General features: G+C 43.9%; 1 protein-coding gene across 1 annotated transcript in view; it reads left to right on the forward strand.

Moving 5' to 3' along the window:
- The window catches only part of col4a3 (collagen, type IV, alpha 3), a 99,103-nt gene that overhangs the window by 56,348 nt on the left and 19,240 nt on the right, over window positions 1–23,515 (forward strand). The window contains exons 37-45 of the mRNA XM_071898000.2: window positions 371–510; window positions 6,795–6,921; window positions 8,312–8,392; window positions 18,927–19,028; window positions 20,276–20,323; window positions 21,410–21,595; window positions 21,842–21,972; window positions 22,391–22,463; window positions 23,235–23,306. Of these exons, the coding sequence (XP_071754101.2) occupies window positions 371–510; window positions 6,795–6,921; window positions 8,312–8,392; window positions 18,927–19,028; window positions 20,276–20,323; window positions 21,410–21,595; window positions 21,842–21,972; window positions 22,391–22,463; window positions 23,235–23,306 (960 nt within the window). The remainder of the gene's footprint in view (window positions 1–370; window positions 511–6,794; window positions 6,922–8,311; window positions 8,393–18,926; window positions 19,029–20,275; window positions 20,324–21,409; window positions 21,596–21,841; window positions 21,973–22,390; window positions 22,464–23,234; window positions 23,307–23,515) is intronic.

Consider the following 23,515-nt stretch of genomic DNA (forward strand, 5'->3'; position numbering starts at 1 on the left):
GCTCAGATTTTCTGCATTGTCTTTTGATGTTCCTGGTATGGTCATTAAGTCATTAGGCTTTACGGGTCTTTCTTTAAAAGGGGCATCAAAAATACTTAAGCAAGTTCTGTTAAAATCAGTTACTAGATTACCAGTGGTATATTGAGGAAGCTAGTTTAGTTTAGCTAGTTTAGTTTCGTTGGCAGAGTAAGGAGGCCTTACCATTTAAAGCAATATTCCACTATTTTTAAATACTAATTTTAGTGTAAACCAAGAATAGAAATGTAAAATGACTGCTTTGTTGTCTTAAAAGCGCGATCTGTTTTTGAATCTTGAATCTAGCACTGAATAACCAGTACTTCACCAATATCTAATGGTATTTTCTGTCCAGGTATTAAAGGTGAGAAAGGTTCCACAGGGCTTCGTGGAGAACCTGGTTCAGATGGAACCCCGGGACCTGGAGGACCCAAAGGTGCTGAAGGAGAACCAAGTTCACCTGGACCAGGACCTAAAGGACGCCAAGGAGAGATGGTATCACAACACACACACACACACACACACACTGTGGTGATCACAATATAACCATAAGGCACCTTTTTAATAAATAACTTTGTTTCCCACTGTAAACATGTAACTGGAAACCTAGCTGTGAACCTGACTGAGAGGCGCAGTAGGGGTCAGTAACGATCAAGCAGTACAGTGCACTTTTGGTGTAAAGGATTTTTTCACGGCTGTTTTCATAGTTTTATCAAGCGATACGCGCATAAACAGATGCTATTCAAAAGCTCACCAACCCTTTTTGTGGATGATAACTGAACTCCTCCACTGGGGCCAGCTGAGTGGGACAGGCCACCTTTTTCCTGAGAACGTGGTCCAGATTTGGAGGAGCTGAACCTCACCCCAAGCCGCTCAAATGCACATTGGAGATCACACTCCTTTGAAGCCAAAAGGACAACATCATCTGCAAACAACGGACATGCCACCCTACTGTCACCAAACTGGACTCTGTCAGACCGGCTGCACCTTGATCTCCTGTCCACGAAAACCACAAACAGGAGAGGAGACAAGCAGCATCCTTGTCAGAGTCCAATGCCCACCTTGAACAAACTAACTTACTGCCAAGAATGAAAACACAGCTCCCACTGAGCTGTGTGAGTGTATGAGGACTAAATGATTTGCAGCAGTGGGCCTAGCACCCTATACTCCCACAGGATACCTCAGGCAACAGTCTTAGGCTTTTTCCAAATCCACAAAACACATGTAGACAGGAATAGTCAACCCCAATGAACCCCAATCAGCTGTGAGGGTAAAAAGCTGGTCCACTGTTCCACAACCAGGATGAAATCTGCATTGTTCCTCCTGATTCCAAGTCTCCCTTCCAGCATTTTGCCATAAGCTTTCCTCAGGAGGCTGAGCAGTGGGATTCCTCCGTAGTTGGAACAAACCTCCCGGTCCCCTGTTTTAAAGATGGAGACCATCATTCCTCTCCATGTGAAGAGATGGGTCAGCGCCTTCATCATCTCAGGAGGATCTGGTCCAGCTGGTTCCTCACCACTGAGGAGCTTTCTAACCTCCTCAGTGACCTCTGACCTCTGAGGAGCCTCAGAGCCTCCAGAGCCTTCCCCCCCGTCCCATTAGGCCCCCTAAACACTCCACCTTCATTCTGAGTGACGCTCAGTCAGAAGTGTCAGTGTTGTATCAGGAGGGAGGAGCCAAGGCAGAGGCTGAAGGACTTCCCTCTGACATCACTTCCTGTTGACATGGCACGTCACCAGCCAGCTGTTGCCATAGTTGCAGCGTATGTTTTCAGTTTTATTGGAGATATGCAGCACTGCCCATTAAAAGAAGACTTGTGCATGTGTTGCATCATTGGTGCATTACACAGATTGAGCAACACGCATTTTCTCAATATTGTCAATGTGTTTGTTTCAGAGCATGATGGGTCTGACTGGATAAATAATCAACATAAATAAATGGTGAAATTGTAAAATGTCTGTTTCTACCTGAGAAGTTGCTCTTTTGTATATTAAGTTTTGTTTTTATTTTATTTAAACTGTTTCTTATAATTAAATATTAGCCTACAGCCATTTAATTTAGAGCTATATAAGTGTTCTCCTCCTCCACCATGCTCTCTGGTAGTTCATATTGGTACTGCAGTGCCTGCTGGGTAACCCTCGCTTTTAAGCCAGCACTTTAATTGGCTCATTCTCGAGGGACTGTCGGAGGGCTGAACAGCCACTCGCCCTCGCTTCATTTGGCTCACTTGGTAATGGGACGCCCTCCAGAACACGCAAATTCAAGGGTTAGTGTCTAGGCCGAGTATTTAGGGGCCGAATTGGGATGGGGGGTCTAGCTCTGCCTCCTGAACAGAGGGACAGTCTGTCAGGTTCAGGAGTTCCTCAAAGTCCTTCCGCCATCTGACCATGTCTCCAGTCCAGATCATCATTTCCTGACGCTGCTGGGAACAACCTGAGTGACGTCCTGCCGACCCCTCATGACTTGCCAAATGGTTCATCAGAACCTCTCCATTCTCTTTCTCCATCTCCTCTCCAAACTCCTCGCACCAGGACTTTCTCTTCTGCAGGTCCAGCAGCTGCTGGTTCCTCTCTGCTGAGTCAGCAGTCCTCCATACCAACCAGGTCCAGAAGACCTCCTTCTTCAGCTGGACAGTCTCCCTCCCCCTGCTGTCCACCAGCAGCTTCTGACAGTCTCCCTCCCCCTGCTGTCCACCAGCAGCTTCTGACAGACTCCGCCCACCTTTTGTCCACAGCTCTAGACTCCGCCCACCTTCTGGCCACAGCTCTAGACTCCGCCCGCCTTCTGGCTACAGCTCCTAGCAGCTTCTTCCATGTCAGATGTTTAGAAGAGGGTCCATTCTGACTCCATGTCCCAAACATGTGTGTCGCTAGTGTGCTGAACCACTATATCAGGCATCACTAACTGGCGGACTCCGGGCCGGATCCGGACCCAGTGACGGTTCTGTCCGGACCGCGACCAATTTCTGATCAATTAATGAGAATAAGATTGACGGAGCGGCTACACTGATCCGTCAAACGAAAAAAGAATTGACGGATTGACGGCAGGAATACAGCAGCAGCTTCGCTCATAACGGTGCTACTTCATAGAAACAAGTTAAATTCACTTGAACACATTGTTTAATCACTCACATTGAGAAAATAGGAAAGAATGTCTAGTTTCTTCTTTCTCAACATTTTCACAACAACCTTCAGAGTAAACTGTCTGTGCTTGTCATTTGATTGTGCGTTTGTTTAATGTTGCCCAGCATCCCGGTTGAGTGGAGTTTTTCTGTTTTTAAGCACTGTGATTGGCCCGAAGGTCCAAACACCGCCCAGCAGGAAAACTTTGGTCATAAAATGAACCACGTGATGCCCTCGGCTGCGCCGTGGGAAAAGGGACATGGAAGTTCTGTTTGCACTATTTAAAAAAGAGGCACTTTCCTATTTTATTCTGAAGACTTGTTTTCTTTTACTTTACTTTACTTTTAAATTAGAAAATAATTCTGATACTTTTAATTATGTTTAAGCTACTGATTTGTTTTCCACACATTCAATGTGTGTGCATGGGAAAAGTTCTTGAAACTGATCAATAAATGTTGTTGAAATGATATTGAAATGTACATTTATTTTATTTGATAGAAAGTCATACAACAACTATATATAGGCCTGTAGCAGCCAATAATGTAATAACTACCGTTAATGTAATAACTACGGAATAATTTTTCCGTTCTTAATGTAATAAAAGTCGATAATGTAATAACTTACCAATAATGTAATACAATTTCTGAACCAATAACATAATAACTTTTTGCGCATAATGTAATAAGTTATTTGATTATTGAATGGTTATTACATTATTAGCTGGGTTAAAAAGAAAATCATTAGAAATGTAATAATTGTAGCCGATAATGTAATATACTTATATCACTATGTTTAAGTTTTATTTATTATCATATCATATAAGTGTCAGACTTCCACACTTACCCTTACTGTTGCTTCTTTCAAATAGCTGCTCAAAAACCTGACCAATCCTGACCCCTGAATCTTAGTCCTAACTCTGAGAAAACACACACACACACACACACACACACACACACACACACCTACTCTCTCTCTCTAGGAATTAAGACTATTTATTTGTTTGTGTAACTTGATGGTTAGACCTATCTCCGGCCCTCCTTAGCCATTTGAGTACCAAATGAAGTGGGAGCACACATGTTTGCAAACACAATTACTCTTATATTGTATAATATGAAATCTATAGCCTACCTCTTTGAAGATGCTGTGTTCTCAAATAAAAAAGACCACCAGTGAATTTAAATAACTTCTTTAACCAAACTGGCACTATTATCCCTTGTGCTCAACTTTCAACCTCTTAATGCAAAATTGTAAACTGGAAAATATAGTATATAACATGACCTACAAAGATAACTTTGGTAACACATCTTTCAGTTTTATAATGATAATAAAGGACGGTTTACGGTCCCTGTACTGTACATTTGACAAAATGGAGGTAAGGTGCTGGACATAAAGTTCAATCTCAAATGAAAAGTAACTTCCACTCATTTACAAATATAAAAAAGAACTCGAGAGAATCAAAATGAAATTATCTGCTGACCGAAAAAAAAAAAAATAAAACACCAACAAAAAAATGGTAATTAATTCTTCCAGTAGTCCTTAACTTTGTACTGTCCGAAGGCTATGTGACTGAGCAGAATCCAGGCTTTCATCCAATTTGTATATCCTCTTGCACTAAATATATAAGAAATGTTAATCTATGTGCATGAATCTCAACTAAATAAACTGTATTTACTAAATTAAATGAAATCACTAATTACCTTTCAACGTGTGATAAGGAAGACAGAAGTTTGCAGACAAAGGAAGAAAGCCTAATGTCAGAGTCACATGACTGGATAACTTGTCAATCAACGGCCATCTAGTGGTCACTTATGGGGACTGCCAAAGAAAACACACGTCTTCAAGAATGAGCTATAGATATAATTTGCTTCGGTTTTAGACTCTTTGTCGAGCTTGTCATGACTGTATTCAAATAGCCAGGGATGTAAATAGGGCAAGGATTCTGATTTGGTAATACATTTTCATGTAACCTTTCAGGAGTCAGGTTTGGTATATATACATAGAGAGAGAGAGAGAGAGAGAGAGAGAGAGAGAGAGTGCTGAATAGCTATAATAGTGTGGTTGAAACCGTTTGCTTGAAAAAGTGATTTAAATACATTTAATTAAAGATGACATTTTTCATGAAAAGAAATGGTGGTCTTTGTATTCGAGGACAAAGCATCTTCAAAGAGGTATAGATTTCATATTATACAACATAAGAGTAATTGTCTGTGTTTGCAAACGTGTGCTCCCACTTCATTTGGTATTCAAATGGTGGAGTAGAAGGAGTAGAAGGCAGGGCTGGAGATAAGTCTAACCATCAAGTACCACAAACAAATAAATAGTCATAATTCCTAGTGTGTGTGTGTGTGTGTGTGTGTGTGTGTGTAGGCAAAAAGTTATTACGTTATTGGTTCAGAAAATGTATTACATTATTAGCCAGTTATTACATTATCGACTTTTACTACATTAAGAACGGGAAAATTATTACGTTATTGGCAGTTATTACAATAACGGTAGTTATTACATTATTGGCTGCTACAAGGCCTCCAAATCATAGCACAAGTTAGACATTATGATACTTAGGACCTTTGATGGGAAGAAATTTTAGTGACTGGACCTCCTTGAATTTTAGTTGAATACCCCTGCACTATATCAAGTTCTCTGATGATTCTGCGCTGGTTGCACTGATGAAGGAAGGGGAGGAGCCAGACCTCCACCTGGACAGTGTCAACAAACTGGTGCAGTGGTGCGATCACAACTCTCTCATTCTCGACACACTTAAAACAGTGGAGGTCATCGTCAGAGCTACACAAGACATGCACACTGCTCCAGTTGTTTTTCACAATCACCCCATAAAACAGACATCATCATTCAAATATCTGGGAGCGCATGTGGACAGTGCATTCACCTGGAGCTTTCATGTGGACTTTGTTTGTAACAAGGTACAACAGAGGATTTATTTCCTTAGGAGACTAAGGTCTTTTGGAACCAGTAGGGAAATCCTCACCTTATCTTTCTGCTCAACCATACAAAGTATCCTCCAGTATGGTGGTGCGGTACGGTTCAGCGGCCTCTCAGTCCAACTGAAAGCCAGGATTCTACAGCTTCTGAGGATCTGCTCCAAGGTGGTAGGTCACCCTGTGGAAGACTCCTTCCTACACAGCTGCTCCAAGCGCACCCTCAGCCTGGCTAATAAAATGCCCAGGACTCTTCTCATGTTTTGCATGAGGAGTATCAACTGCTGCCCTCTGGGAAACGCTTTAGGGTGCCATGCTGCAGGAGGAATAAACACAAGCACTCCTTTGTTCCTCACTCCATAACATTGCTCAATCAACAGAGGAGTGCACGGGGGTGATCATGATCTGATGAGGTGTTTGTTCAGTACTGTGTCATGTCATGATGATGTGTTTTAGGTTGTAACATGTCTTTTTGGTGAAGTGTTCTTTTGTTTAATGTTGTTTTTTCAATGTTGTATCATGTACTTTATACTGATTGTTGGAGCATGTCAGGCAAATTTCTGTGAGAACGGACAATGAAGTATTATCTTATCTTATCTTATCTTATCTTATCTTATCTTAAACCAACCCCATGCAGGAGGATCACAAAGACATACAGTCATATAGTCACTGTAACATATTCATATAGTGACATGTGTTTGCTCCTCTCTGCTCCTCTCAGGGAGAGCCGGGGTGTCCAGGAGCTCCAGGAACCAAGGGAGAGCGAGGAGATGCAGGGAGTTTTGGTCTTCCAGGAGGTGCTGGTCCCTGTGGTCCCAAAGGAAGATCAGGATCCGCTGGACCACGAGGTACTGTCTGTACAGTCTATACACAACACCAGCTGACTTCAGCAGAGAGGAGGAACTAATCAGTGAAATCAGCTGATTTTTTTTTTGCTGTCTTTTTTTCCGTAAGATTATTTTTTTGTCTTTTGCTTTATTGGACAGTGAGGAGATGACATGCAGCAAAACAAAAAGGTCAGACCAGATTCAAACCTGTGCTGCTGAGATTAGGACTCAGCCTTAATGGTACGCACTCTGCCGGCTGAGCCACCGGGACGTCCCACCTGCAGACTCTCAGCACATGATTACTCTTCCCTGTCTGTACAGGCTATCATTTATACAGTCTATACATTCTGTTTCTATACAGTCTATACATTCTGTTTATATACAGTCTATACATTCTGTTTATATACAGTCTATACATTCTGTTTATATACAGTCTATATATGCTCTAGCTTATACAATGTATAGTCAAGACAGTCTGCAGTCTATTACCTGTCTGTCTGTTCACCTGTCTGTTAACCTGTCTGTTTATTTATTTAATAGGGACAGTGCCTATTAATGAACATGTTAACTTGTCTGTTGACCTGTCTGTTAACCTGTCTGTCTGCTAACCTGTCTGTCTGTTAACCTGTCTGTTAACCTGTCTGTTGACCTGTCTGTTAACCTGTCTGTCTGCTAACCTGTCTGTCTGTTAACCTGTCTGTTTATTTATTTAATAGGGACAGTGCCTATTAATGAACATGTTAACTTGTCTGTTGACCTGTCTGTTAACCTGTCTGTCTGTTAACTTGTCTGTCTGTTAACCTGTCTGTTAACCTGTCTGTTGACCTGTCTGTTAACCTGTTTGTTTGTTTCTTTATTTATTTAATAGGGACAGTGCATATTAATGAACATGTTAACCTGTCTGTTGACCTGTCTGTTAACCTGTCTGTCTGTTAACTTGTCTGTCTGTTAACCTGTCTGTTAACCTGTCTGTTGACCTGTCTGTTGACCTGTCTGTTAACCTGTTTGTTTGTTTGTTTCTTTATTTATTTAATAGGGACAGTGCATATTAATGAACATGTTAACCTGTCTGTTAACCCATCTGTCTGTTAACTTGTCTGTCTGTTGACCTGTCTGTTAACCTGTCTGTTGACCTGTCTGTTAACCTGTCTGTTTGTTTGTTTATTTATTTAATAGGGACAGTACATATTAATGAACATGTTAACCTGTCTGTTGACCTGTCTGTTAACCTGTCTGCCTGCTAACCTGTCTGTCTGTTAACTTGTCTGTCTGTTGACCTGTCTGTTAACCTGTCTGTTGACCTGTCTGTTAACCTGTCTGCCTGCTAACCTGTCTGTCTGTTAACTTGTCTGTCTGTTGACCTGTCTGTTAACCTGTCTGTTAACCTGTCTGTCTGCCTGTCTGTCCTCAGGTCCCCCTGGGTTGCCAGGTGACAGGGGTTTTGATGGTTCTGCAGGAGCCGACGGCGGTCCAGGGCCCACCGGCCTCCCAGGTACACAAATACTACAGTACTACTACTGCCATGTACTACCAGAGTACTAATACTACAGTACTACTACTGCCATGTACTACCAGAGTACTAATACTATAGTACTGCTATTGCCATGTACTACCAGAGTACTAATACTACAGTACTGCTACTGCCATGTACTACCAGAGTACAAATACTACAGTACTACTACTGCCATGTACTACCAGAGTACAAATACTACAGTACTACTACTGCCATGTACTACCAGAGTACTAATACTACAGTACTACTTTCACCTGGTACCAGTACTACTACTACTACTGTAAAGAACCTGCTGGGAGAGAAGCCACAAAGTAATGGCCAGCTGTATATTACTGAATACAACTGTTCACTATCAGAATCAGAAAACTTTTTATTGCCATGCAACAGATGGTTGCTAGGATTTTGTCTTGGTGTTCCATAAACAGCAACAACAACAATGACAACACAATGACAACATCAAGAAACAACAACCAATAATGCACAACACATAGAATCAAAGCACACAGCACATCTGAGGTACTGGGACATGGCTGGATGAGAGGGGTCAGGGTTAGGTCAGGGACTTGGACAGAGAGGGGTCATGGTCAGGGACTTGGACAGGGACTTGGACAGAGAGGGGTCGGGGTCACGGTTAGGTCAGGGACTTGGACAGAGAGGGGTCAGGGTTAGGTCAGGGACTTGGACAGAGAGGAGTTCCACTTTAACCACTGGTTGTGGCATTTATTAATGATTCATCTGTATGTGGATGTGTGCTGGAAGTAAACATGAACAGAGACAGCAAATTAATATCAAAGAAAAAATACTATCATGAATAAAGAAATAAAATACATAACATTATTTCCACTTCCCTAATCACCAACATAATTAACATGATATTCATTATAATTTAAATTTGAGCTAAATTCCGGTCAGAGGCTCATAGTCCATATTCAGTGTTCACGCTGGACTTTGTGAACCAGTGTCTAGTCAGGTGTCAAACACATAAACAGAAGCACATGGCTACTGTCTATCTGGTGCTGAAGTAGCAAACATTGCATTGGCTCCCGCTCTCATCGATCTGCACCCGACTATTCACACTGTCATTATCCACACCTGCACCAATGACGTAATGTCCAGACAATCAGTCAAACTACAGTATGAACTAGAGTCACTGATGACCATCATCGAGAGTCTAGGAAAGACCTGCCTGCTGTCCGGTCCCATCCCCAACACGTCCAAAAACAGCAAACGTTTCAGCTGCCTCTTCAGTTTACACTGCTGGCTACAGAACTTTTGTGTAGCAACCGGCTATGGGTTCATTAGCAATTTCGACTCTTTCTGCACTGTTAAGGATCTTTTTAATATGGACGGTATACACCCTAGTAAGAAGGGCACAATGGTACTCACCTCTAATTTTATCAATTTTATAGCTTTTAACAGAAACTGTCTAGCATCCCATCAGGTTTCTTGTCCTTTACCAGGTCCCCAGCCTAGACCATCTCTATCTTTTAATTTGACCTCTGCCCCTGTGTTATCTCTTGACTCTGGCCTCTTATTCCAGTAATTACCAGCAATAGGCCTGTGAAACTCATTAATCACCTCCGCTCTGCTGTTACGTCCAATAGTTTAATACAGGTTTCCTGTAAAAATACACAGACAGTTAAATCTATCACACCGGTTGTTCTAGCTCTGTTTAATACCAGATCGCTCTCAAACAAGACTTTTGTTCTCAATGATTTCATTACTTCACACAATCTAGATCTTCTATTTTTAACCAAGACTTGGCCTTGAATTCCCCAAGGCTCACTGGTCGTGGTGGGGGCATTGCTGTAGCCTAAGAAAAAGTTGTAACTGTAATCGCATCACTTTTGGCTAATTCAATAGTTTTGAATCACTAACTTTTAAAATTGAGTGTGATAACCCAATATGCTGCATAGCTGTCTATCGACCTCCTCAACCTAACCGTAACTTTTTAAATGAGTTCTCTGAGCTTTTATCCTCCGCTGTTCTTAAATTTGATACGATTTTAAACGTAGGTAATTTTAACATCCACATTGATGACCTCTCTAACTCATTGGCCAATGATTTCATAAACATTACCAAATCATTAAACTTTGTACAGCAGGTTTCTGGTCCCACGCATAACCATGAGCACACCCTAGACCTTGTTTTTACCCTTGGCCTGACTGTCAGCTCCCTCTCCATGCATGATTTTCTCTCCAATCATAAATGTATTATTTTTGACACTGTCTTTCATCCAACTCTGTTACCTCAGAGGCATAAAGTACATTCTCGCATCTTTCATGACCAATCAGCAGCTACTTTCTCAAACTTCTTCTCCGATGCACTTAAGAGCCTTCCTCATTTCTCTGATGTTAAAGAGTAACTAAACCCCAAACCCAAATCTTTGGTGGAGCCTGACACCTAATGGTAGGGTATTGAACTGGCCTTCTCCTATTGGCTGGTCATTATGCCAGGTGATGTAACCACCTGTTGAACTCTATAGAGGGTGACATCACAGCCAGCTTCCTGTGATTTTGGGGAGCACGCTGACAAAATGCTCCGTGATCAATTGATCCAACATGTGCACAGCTCCAGGATTCGTGAAAGACTACTGTTGGAACCTGCCCTCACGCTGGATAAAGCAGTGACTATAGCCACCCAGATTGAGTCTGCCACTGACCAGGTTAAAGTGATTATGACCGACACTCGTATTGCTCCTGTGCAGGCTGTGCAGCTCAACGCCACACCATGATGCGGACACAAGGTATCGCCACACTCTACTAATGCTGGACAGACACGGTTATGTTTCCGTTGTGGATCTGGGGCTCATCTTGCCAATGCCCCAGACTGTCCTGCTGCTAAGGCTACTTGCAAACGCTGTAAAAAGACTGGTCACTATGCTAAACAGTGCTGTTCTGCTGGTTCAGCTACTCGTGAAGTACGTGAAATTGAGTTGCCTGAAGTTACAGTGCTTTACATGCAAGGCTCTCCACTTGCTCCAGACAAGATTACATGTTCAGTGGACATCGCTGCTCCGGACTCACAACCTTGTTCAGTGGAATTGGTTGTGGATTCAGGCTCCTCTGTATCGATCTTGCCACGTTCTGTCTACAAGCGCCATTTCAGCAACCAGGGCTCGAGCTTAAGGACCTCCCGTCGTCCCGGGGCCGATAAAAATAGGATCGGGGAGGATGTAAATTAATTTTGGGACGAATTTGGGACAAGAGTTGAAAAAAAAAAAACTGCTAACGTTACGTTACATTACAATGAACGGCGATGAAAATGAAACTGACTGCACGTTTTGTGTAGCACACACAGTTCTTATTAAACCTTCTTGACAACATACACACACACACACGCGCACAAACGTTACTAAGTAACGTTATCTAGACCCGCAAAATCCTGTCAGACGCCTGTCACCGCCGGTATTGACTGTCAGAGTGATACACAATGCAATGGCGTCCCGTAGTGGGATACTGCAATTTTTTAACGTTAACGTTACATCAAGAAAGCAAACATCAGGAAAACGCACAGCAGAGCCAGACCCTGAACCGCCAGCCTCTGACCTCACGACAGCCGCAGCTGCAACGGGGAATTCAACCCAAGTCAATGAGGTAGGCAGCGTTAAGCTTGCTAGTATTAATGTAATGTAATGTAACGGACATGACAAAGCTAAACTCACGAAGCTAACTAGCAACTTACGATATGAACAAGCAACTTACGATACGAGAAAAATGGCTGAGGCTGAGGGAGACTTTTTGTTGAATTGGAGGAAATGTTTAATGATGAAACGGAAAATGAAGCGGATAAAGGCAGGATTGGCCCGGTCGGCAAAGGGGCTGAACGGAGGGAGTGGCGGCCGGCGGGAGGTGACAGGCAAGCTGGTAGCCACTGAGGCGGTAAGGAAGAGCTCTGAGGGGAGGAGACTCCTTTTGATTACCGACATCCTAGATCAGGCCCACAGAGAGAGAGTGTGAAGTGCCAGTGATCCATATGATTACTTTATATCGATGATTACACCAAACGTAAGATTTTAAATTCGGGACGGCCCACAGTCATTTCGGGACGGCTTAGATTGTATTTCGGGACGGTTCCGGGAGGATGGTGAAAAAAGTTAGTTAAGAGCCCTGTCAGCAACATTCCACTGACTAAACCCACAGCCAGGCTTGTGACGTATTCACAGTCTCACATCCCTGTGCTTGGGTGCCTGTCTGTGAATGTGTCGCTGTATGGCTGTACAGCACCAGCCACACTGTTTGTTGTGAAGAAGGGGACCCCACTTATGGGGAGAGACTTGATGGCTGCACTGCATGTGCGCATAGAGAACAATGCAGTGGTACCTCCTGCCAACCCTCCTGACACGCCTTCTTCTGAACCAGTGATGCTGTGTGCTGCTGCTACACCCTCTGCACCTCCTTCCTCGATAGGCTGTACTAAGAACTTTGCACATCGCATCACAGTCAATGCTGGAGTGACACCAGTGCGCCAGAAGCTACGCCGGTTGCCCCTCTCTGTCCGACGCGCTGTGTCCGAGGAACTGAATCACCTGCTGGCAGCTGGTGTGATTGAGCGGATTGATGCCTCTGCCTGGGTTTCACCTATTGTGGTTACTCGCTGGAAGAATGGAAAAATGTGCATGTGTGTGGATTTGCGTGAGCCCAACAAGGCAGTAATTGTGAATTCTTTTCCCCTGCTTCACATGGACGAACTGCTCTCTACTCTCAAGGGCGCAACTGTCTTTTGCACTATAGACCTGGCCAGTGTGTACTACCAGGTACCCTTGCATGAAGACAGCTGGGACTTGACAGCCTTCATCAATCACGACGGGCTGTTCAGGTTCTGCCGTGTGCCCTATGGGTTGGCGTCTGCACCTGCTGCTTTCCAAAAGATGATGTCTGTCATCCTGGCCGACATTCCAGGGGTGCAGAACTACTTCAACGACATCATCATCTATGGGTCTGACCAGGCTGCCCATGACAAGGCTCTACAGGCTTGTGTTGCTTCGTCTGGAAACTGCTGGCCTGCAGCTGAACCATGACAAGTGCCAGTTTCACAAACCCAGCCTTTCCTTTTCGGGACACACTGTCGCTGCTGATGGCATCCTTCCTGATGAGGCACATGTCGACGCCATCGCAAATGCTCCTGCCCCTGCAGATGCAGCGATGCTGCGTTCCTTCCTTGGCCTGCTGTTGTGGTACTCAAAATTCCTGCCAAACTATGCCACAGTCGTCGAGCCAATGCGCGCTTGCATCAGACAGCCTGACAGTGCTTTTGAATGGACTGCTGGAGCTCAAGAAAGCTTCGAGCAGGTGAAACAACAAATCGTAGGGAGCCCTGCCCTTGCACTCTTCAATCCTGCCTTGCCAACTTTTTGTCTCCACAGATGCCTCAGATTACGGCCTTGGAGCCATACTTTTGCTTTACTCACAGATCCACCCAGATAACACAGAAAAGACGGTGGCATTTGCATCTTGCATGCTCTCTGCTGCTGAGCGCAAGTACTCAACTGTAGAGAAGGAAGCCCTTGCCTGTGTGTGGGCTGTGGAAAAGTGGCGTACCTACCTGTGGGGCTATCGCTTCACTCTGAGAATAGACCACCAGGCGCTGACCACCCTGTTGTCCACCAAAGGTATTGGCCATGCAGGTATGCATATCGCAAGATGGTCGGCTCGCCTGCTCGCCTTCAACTACGATGTCATCTATTGTCCTGGCTCCCAGAATGCTCCAGCTGACTGTCTGTCACGCCTGCCCCTGCCTGTCATCCCTGATTCTACCGATGATGCCGAGCCTGCGGTGGTCACCCTCATCTCCGCTGCTGTCAGCTCGCTGCCTCTTGCTGAATATGAGACAGCCTGTGCTGACTGTCCAGAGCTGTCTAAGCTGCGTGCACAGATTGCATGTGGCTGGCCTTCCTCTCCTAAACATCTGGACCCGGACTTGCTGCCCTACTACAGACTCTGCTTGGAACTGTCTGTTAATGACAATGTTGTGTTTCGTGGCTGCCGCCTGATTGTGCCAATTGCTCTCCGATCGGCCCTTGTTTCCATTGCACATGAAGGTCACCAGGGTGTTGTTCGCACCAAACAACGCCTCCGTGATTTGTATTGGTGGCCAAAGATGGATGGACTTGTGCACTCTGCCATCAGTTCCTGCTACCCATGTCAGCTGAATGACAAGTCAGCTAAACCACACCCTGCTCCACTCCAGCCTGTTCCTCTCCCGGATGGCCCATGGCAAACTTGGTGGGTCCATTTGAGACCGCATCATGGGACTGCAGATATGCAATAACACTAACTAATTACTGTAGTAAATGGCCTGAGGTAGCCTTCATACCTGCTGTGACCATCGCCAATGTGACGGCCTTCCTGTCCTCTGTTTTCAGTTGCCATGGCAACCCACTGAGTATTGTGACTGATAACGGGGCTCAGTTCACTTCAGCTGCCTTTGCTGCTTCCTGAAGGAAAGACAAATTCAACACCACCGCTCCTCAGCCACCCACTGCATGTGCCAAAAGGCCACAGGAAATTCACTGATCCTGTGACAGTGTGGAAGAGAGTGGGTGCCAGCACATATGTTCTGAGTGATGGGAAAACTTGGAATGCATCCCACCTCACAACATTCACAGGCCCTGTGGATACGGCTGGAGAAAGTGGCAATGGACACGAAAATGACCTGGAACTGCTTCTTTCACCAAAGCCTAAACGCACCTCTCGTCAGCCTACTTGGCTAAAAGACTATGTTACTTAATTGTGTCTTGAAGGACGTGGTTAGTTAACCAGCGAGAAAAAAAACCCATTTGAAAATGTTATTGGAATGTTACATTTTGTTCTAAATGTTACTCTGAGGATGTCTCACAGGTGAAATAATTACAATCCTCTACTAGGCACCGTGTAACACTGTTTCATTGAATAAGCTGGTTAAGTGTACGGTTAAAACTTCTGTTAGATAAAAAAATCTGTTATAGTAGCCCACATGCGCCGTCTTCTAGTCCTGCTGACGTTATCCCAACTAAATTCCTGAAGGAGGTCCTGCCTGTCATTGCCCCCTGTCTTCCCTCCATAATTAACAAGTCTCTCTCTTCTGGCTGTGTTCCCGATTATTTCAAGGCAAGTGTCCAGCTCCTCCTGAAAAAACCCACCCTTAATCCAACTTTGTTAGAGAATTACAGACTCATATCCAAACTGCCATACATTTCTAAGATTCTCTAAAAAGTTGTTGCGGATCAGCTCCTCAAGCTGATCGAAGACCACAATATCTTTGACAAATTTCAATCAGGTTAAAACAGCACCGAAACTGCACTTCTAAGAGTGACAAATGATATTCTTATGCATGCTGATAAAGGTGAATGTTCTATTTTGGTGTTTCTTGATTTAACTGCTGCCTTTGATACCATTGATCATGCAGTTCTTATTGATAGGCTCTGTAACTGGGTTGGTATCTCCGGTGCTGCCCAGTCTTGGTTCTCCTCCTACCTGTCAGACTGTTTAATGTATTGACAGTTGTGTGTCCTCTCCCGCTCCTCTACTGTGTGGAGTTCCTCAGAGGCCAATCCTCTGACCCATCTTATTCTCCCTATACATGTTACCTTTGGGTCAATTACTCAGTCATTTTGATGATATCTCATACCACTGTTATGATGATACCCAGCTGTATTTATCTGTCATGCCAAACAAACTACACAACCTTGACTTTCTCCAGAACTGTTAGACCACCATTCAGGACTGGATGTCCCAAAACGTCCTCAAACTAAACCCTGATATAACTGAGGACCCTGTAATTGGTCCCGATCATTTCACAAGGGAAGTCAAACACTGTATTGGCCATTAATATAAAGACCTCCTCTAAGAATCTTGAGTTATCTTTGACCAACATGTTAACGAGCTTATTCAGTCCTGCTTCCTTCAACTAAGACAAATTGCCAAAATCAGATCCATCCTCTCAGCCAAAGATCTGGAACTTTTAATTCCTAATTTTATTTTCTCAGGTCTTGACTATTGTAATGTCCTTTTTACCTGCCTCAGTCAATCTGCTCTGTCTCGTCTCCAACTTGTCCAAAATGCAGCATCCAGGCTTTTAACTAACTCCAGCCGTAGATCCCACATCACCCCAGTTATTGCGTCCCTTCACTGGTTACCAGTGAGATTCAGAATTGATTTCAAGATTCTCCTTATTACTTATCAGGCTATTCATGGCCGAGCCCCGGTCTACATAACTGAACTGCTAAGCCCATACACACCGCCCGGTCTCTCAGATCTTCTGACCAAGGCCTCTTATCCATTCTTCACTCCAATTTTAAAACCAAAGGTGCCGCACTTTCTCCGTCTTGCCCCTTCTCTCTGGACCAGTCTCCCCCAAGCGATCAGATCAGCCCAATCTGTTGATTGCTTTAAGCAACGCCTTAAAACTAATTTTTATAGGTTAGCCTTTTTATAATTAGCCCTTTCTCAGATGTTTGTTTGATTGCCTTTCTTTCTCTGATGTTTTGTTAGTATATTTGCTTCTTGTCTCACATTCACGTTTCTTGTGCATGTCGGCCTATTTTTGTATTTATCTTGTTTTTATTATGTACAGCACTTTTAAAAAGTGCTACATAAATAAAATGTTACTTACTTAGTAATTAATTCAGACTTGTGATGTCACTCAGCTTTCCCGCTGCCAGTTATACAATGGGAAGTCACCGGGCTGTTGGAACTATCACCATAACTCCCAAATCCTCTTCATCATATTACATTTATCCACAGCATCATCTTCAGCCAGAATAGTAAACCAATCTGATGGTCAATCTTGTAGGAATAGTAAGCTACTCATGTTTCTTCATGGACGCATACAAGGATTCGGTCACTCAACCGCGATGGTGAGTGGTGGAGCCAGGTCAGGTGAGTTACCGAGTGCCAGTTCCAACAGCCATACATAGACCCGCTCCCAATCAGCGTGACAGAGGAGCATGCCTTATTAAAGAGGCAGAGTAGTTTGAGCTCCCACATTAGTCTTTTCCACATGTAGTGTTTTCCAGATGGCAGCAGCAGAAACAGGTTTCCAGGTGAGTGTGGTCCTGATGATGCTTCCTCCTTCTTCACCCTGGAAACATCCAGGTCCTGGACAGATGGAAGTTTGAGCTGCACCATCTTTTCTGCTGATCTGATTATCCTTTGCAGCTTATTTTTTGAGTGGACAGATGAGTTGCCAAACCAGACAGTTATGGAGGATGTGAGAGTGTAGAACTAGACCAGTACTGCTTGTTATATGTGGAATTTTTTAAGTTGACGGAGAAAGAACATGTGTTGTTGTGCTTTTCTGGTGATCGATGAGACATTCTGCTCCCCGGTCGGTGTGCGTGAGACGGTGGTGCCAAGGAATTTAAATGACTCTACTGTACAGACAGTTGTGTCATTGATTATCAGGGGTTTCATTGGTGGGGCTTTTTTCCTAAAGTCCACAACCATCTCCACTGTCTTTGAGCTATTGAGCTCAAGGTTGTGCACCACTCAACCAGCCGTTCATCCTCACCCCGATATGGAGCCTCATCCCTATTCAAGATGAGGCCGCTCAGGGTGGTGCCATCTGCAAACGAAAGAAACAAAAGAATGCATCTTGTGCTCAAGGTCAGAGGGAGTGACAGCCTGATTAGTGAGAAGGTCAGTGATCCAGAGGCAGGTGGGAAAATCTAGGTCCATGTGGTTTTTGTAGGCGATATTCTGGGATTATTGTATTGAATGCTGAACTGAAGTCCACAAAGAGGATTCTGGTGTACGTACCTGGGGAGTCAAGATGTTGCAGAGAGTCGTGGGGAGCCATGACCGCATCACCACTGACCTGTTGGCACGATATGCAAACTGAAGTCCAGGACAGCATCAGTGGCAGATTTAAGGTGGAAAAGAGCCAGGCGCTCAAATTATTTAATTATCGCTGAGGTTAGTGCCACCGGTGTGTAGTTGTTTAGGCAGGAGATATTCGTTTTTTTTGGGAACTGGAATTATGATGGATTTGATGCAGCGAAGTGTTCGATATAAATATCAAAGGCACTTAACAAGGATCAATGATATGGATAAACAATAAAAAGTAAGTAATAATGAGTAACTGAGAGTTAAGTTAATATTTACTGGAGTGAATTCAAAGAGTCAACTGAATAATATAGAACAAACTTAATTACAGGACTTTAAGTATTCTTACCATTAGAAAGCCAGCCTGCATGAGACTGAAGAAAGTCTGTACTGGTTTAACATCTATAGAAACCAGTCTGTACTGGTCTATCATCTATAGAAACCAGTCTGTACTGGTCTATCATCTATAGAAACCAGTCTGTACTGGTTTAACATTTATAGAAACTAGAAACCAGTCTGTACTTGTCTGTCATCTATAGAAACTAGGCTGTACTGGTCTGTCATCTATAGAAACCAGTCTGTACTGGTTTAACATCTATAGAAACCAGTCTGTACTGGTCTGTCATCTACAGAAACCAGTCTGTCATCAGGAGTCATGTGAACAAAGCGTTACGTGTTTTATTCCTTTATAATATTAAATATCATTTCAGGTAATAAGGGGGCTCCTGGAGATCCTGGTCCTTCTGGCCTCAGAGGAAACCAAGGACAAGATGGGATACCTGGACCTCCTGGAGAGAAAGGAGACATGGGAGGTAGGAGGGGAGGAGAGGAGAGGCGAAGGAAATACAATAGTGGAGTGAATAATTTACATGCATGGTGAATTCTGTTCTTAAAGGATAAGGCTGGTGTTTTTTAATGCATTTTTTACTGTCACCAAATCCTATGAAAATAACAAAATCAGCAATGATTTTTTGTTAACAAGTCTCGTCCATGGAGCCGGTGCCCAATGAAGCCTCATGTCCCAGCAGCCATAGAACTCTATTGTATTAAAAACTATTAAAAACCCGTCACAGAGCCATGCTGCTGCTCTGCAGCATATTTCATCATCACGATGCACCGGGCCGGACGACTTTTTCCTCAAACAACTTAATAAGCCGGCCGTAAACACATTTTCCATCTCAGGAAAGTAGTTCCGTAGCACAGAAAATAGTCCCCGGCGTAATGAAGAATTTGTTCCCATTTGAATTTGATTTGGTAATAACTACAACAGTCTGACTTTTCATGGTAACAGTTAGCAATTTTTAAAATGTAAACTATGTATTTGTGAGCTGTATTTCAAGGTTTTTAGCTTACAATTGGAGCCAATGACTTCCGGGTTGAAAGCTAAAAAGGGAACGTGGGAAGTGGGAAAGAAACGGGAGGAGAGCAAACACATTGTTGATGTTGTTATTTTCATAGGATTTGTTGACGATAAGAAATGCATTAAAAAACACCAGCCTTATCCTTTAACTAGTTTATATGTTTATAACCTGGTTCAGGTTTGACCATGTAACACATAACTGGATAGCGTGATATTAGTTTCCTTTGCTATGCGGGTGACACCCAGCTTTGTATCTGTTACACAAGATGATCTCAGCTCCTCAGGCTCCACTGTTAATCTGTCATATCAACCTGTGGATGGTGCATCACGTCCTCCAACCCAACCAAGATAAAAGCAGAGGTCAAACTGATTTAATACTCAATCCATTTTCTCTCAAAATGTTAAATCTCAGGCAAGGAATTTGGTTGTTATCAATAACACATAAGGACTGAAACTGTGTTTTACCACCTGAAAAACATTGCAAAGTTTAAGCTGTTTCTTTCTCCAGCTGACACTGAAAAACTGGTGCATGCTTTGATCACCAGCAGGCAGCAGTGTGATTTGATTTGGCAGCATATATACATATGATTCGCTCCCTGTAATTGGCTCTAAATGTAAGCAGACCAATCCAGACCAGTGTGTCCTTTCAGCCAATCAGAGTGAGTTTTTTTGTGTCATTGGTTGGTTCTGTATCCCCAGCTCCTGTAATTGGACCTCCAGGACCAGATGGAGAGAAGGGCATGACCGGTGAGTGAGAACCACAGAGACCCAAATAACCACAACTAGACCCAACAGAACCACAGCTAGACCCAACTGAACCACAACTAGACCCAACTGAACCACAACTAGACCCAACTAAACTACAGCTAGACCCACAGAACCACAGCTAGACCCACAGAACTACAGCTAGACCAAACAGAACCACAACTAGACCCAACTGAACCACAGCTAGACCCAACTGAACCACAACTAGATCCAACAGAACCACAGCTAGACCCAACTGAACCACAACTAGACCCAACTGAACCACAGCTAGACCAAACAGAACCACAACTAGATCCAACAGAACCACTGCTAGACCCAGAGAACTACAGCTAGACCCACCGAACCACAGATAGACCCACTGAGCCACAGCTAGACCCAACTGAACCACAACTAGACCCAACTAAACCACAGCTAGACCCAACAGAACCACAACTAGACCCACTGAACCACAACTAGACCCAACTGAACCACAACTAGACCCAACAGAACCACAGCTAGGCCCAACTGAACCACAACTAGACCCAACTGAACCGCAGCTAGACCAAACAGAACCACAACTAGATAAAACAGAACCACTGCTAGACCCAGAGAACTACAGCTAGACCCAACAGAACCACAGAAAGACCCACTGAACCACAACTAGACCCAACTAAATCACAGCTAGACCCAACAGAACCACAACTAGACCCAACTGAACCACAGCTAGACCCAACTGAACCACAACTAGACCCAACTAAACCACAGCTAGACCCACAGAACCACACCTAGACCCACAGAACCACAGCTAGACCCAACAGAACCACAGCTAGACCCAACAGAACCACACCTAGACCCACAGAACCACAGCTAGACACAACAGAACCATAGCTAGACACAACAAAACCACAACTAGACCCACAGAATCACAGCTAGAACCACAGAACCACAACTAGACCCACAGAATAACAGCTAGAACCACAGAACCACAACTAGACCCACAGAACCACAACTAGACCCACAGAACCACAGCTAGACCCCCCCCCCCACCCTAAACTACCAAACTTACCCCCCCCCCCCCCCCCCCCTCAGGGTCGAAGGGGGAGCTGGGTTCTCCTGGACCCTGTGGTCCTCCAGGTCCTCCTGGTCCTCTAGGAGGTCGAGGACCTGCAGGAGCTGCAGGAGCACCTGGTCCTGCTGGTCGTCCGGGGAGAGAGGGAGTTTGCACCGAGGGAGCCAAAGGAGAGCGAGGACCTGCTGGGGAGCAAGGACCCAAAGGTGGGGAGACACTCTTGTAAACACACATGTAATCATGCATGTAAGCACACATGTAAACATACAAACACAAAGATATAGGACACATATAAACACACAGCTAACAATCAGAGCATCATTTACATATCTCTCTCTCTCTGTCTCTCTCTCTTTCTCTCTCTCTCTTTCTCTCTCTCTCTCTCTTTCTCTCTCTCTCTGTCTTTCTCTCTCTCGCTGTCTCTCTCTCTCTTTCTCTCTCTCTCTCTAAAGGACCCCGGGGGTCTCTCGGCCCTCCCGGCCCCCCAGGTCCAGGTTTTAAAGGTGATAAGGGGAGTAAAGGAGGCACAGGTCTCCAGGGAACACCTGGTTACCATGGCGACGTTGGCTCACCTGGCCAGCCGGTCAGTACATCCCATAATTAACATGGTTGCCATGGAACTCCATTTGTATTTATTTATTGGTTTATTTATCAGGGACAATGCAGAAAATCACTGTTGGGGTTTCTAGCTGAAGCTAATCAATGCTCTTCATAAACTGCATTTCCATTTTCTACTTTTTATTTTATTGAATTTTATCTGATGTGTATAAAGTCTGATGTGTTGTGCCAAAGACAAATTTCCATTGCTTGTAATGTCACAATCCAAATGTATCTGTCATCATTATCAGTGTCGCTGGTTAGCTTTGGTCTGACAGTGGTTAGCTAGCCCTAACCTAACAAACAAGAAACAAACAGATGAGGAGTGAAGTAATTCACAATATCTCACAGTAATTTACGATAATGCTGTCAGTGTGTGGATCTAATGCTGCTCCTCCTGTCAGGGCGAGGACGGGCCGCCGGGGGCCCCGGGGTCCAAAGGCCTGATGGGAGATATTGGCATCATGGGACCTATCGGTAAGAACGCAACTCACTAACTAGTACTAACTACTATTATTTACTGCTTACCAACCAATACTAGTATTAAATACCACAGAATTGCTAAATACGTTAAGTACTCATAACCTCTGCTCACTAGTATTAACTACCAGTGTTGTAGTCAAACCATCTCAATCCAGACCAAGACTAAAAGTGGTGTAATAGTAATAATCTGTGGACCTTCTGATATAGCCGTATCAGTTATTAAATATAATAACATTAATCTGTATGAGCCCTGAGTAATCATCATTGTACAGTCAGTTATTACCCAGTTATTACTTATCTAATTTGAGTTTCCTACCTAATTACCAATTTACCCTATAAAAGAGGACAGAACTTTCTAAAATGCAATGTAGCAATAAATTAGACTGTGTGTGTGTGTGTGTGTGTGTGTGTGTGTGTGTGTGTGTATGTGTGCACATGCTGAGGATGATATTATTTCTCTTATTTGGGCTCAAACTGATATTCAGAAATAATAATGTTATTCCAAGCTGTTTGAAGCTCTTCTTCACTGTGAGACCCAGGATAAACAGTTAAACTACTGATCCTAGGTCAGATTCGACCTCTGCATGTAAAAACTAATTCATTAGAAGAACATGTTAGCAGCAGAGACTGTAGAGGCTCAAACTCTCTGTGTGTGTGTGTGTGTGTGTGTGTGTGTGTGTTTGTGTGTGCGTCTGTATATGTGTGTGTGTGTGTGTGTGTGCGTGTGTTTGTGTGTGTGTGTGTGTGTGTGTGTGTGTGGTTCAGGTCAGAAGGGGGAGGCTGGGCCACCAGCTAAAAATGGCCTCCCTGGACCCACGGGACCTGATGGGATGCAAGGTAGCACAATGACATCTCAATGAAATCACACTCTGGACAGGGAACTGTCCAATCAGTCAGAATGATCATAAAAAACACAACCAGAATACTGCTACTGATACTGAATACTGTTACTGGTACTACTGATTACTGCAACTGGTACGATAAAATAATATTACTGGTATTACAGTATACTGCTACTGGTAGTAGTAGCAACTGCTACTAAATAC

This window comes from Centroberyx gerrardi, chromosome 6 (assembly GCF_048128805.1).
Source record: "Centroberyx gerrardi isolate f3 chromosome 6, fCenGer3.hap1.cur.20231027, whole genome shotgun sequence".
NCBI lineage: Eukaryota > Metazoa > Chordata > Actinopteri > Beryciformes > Berycidae > Centroberyx > Centroberyx gerrardi.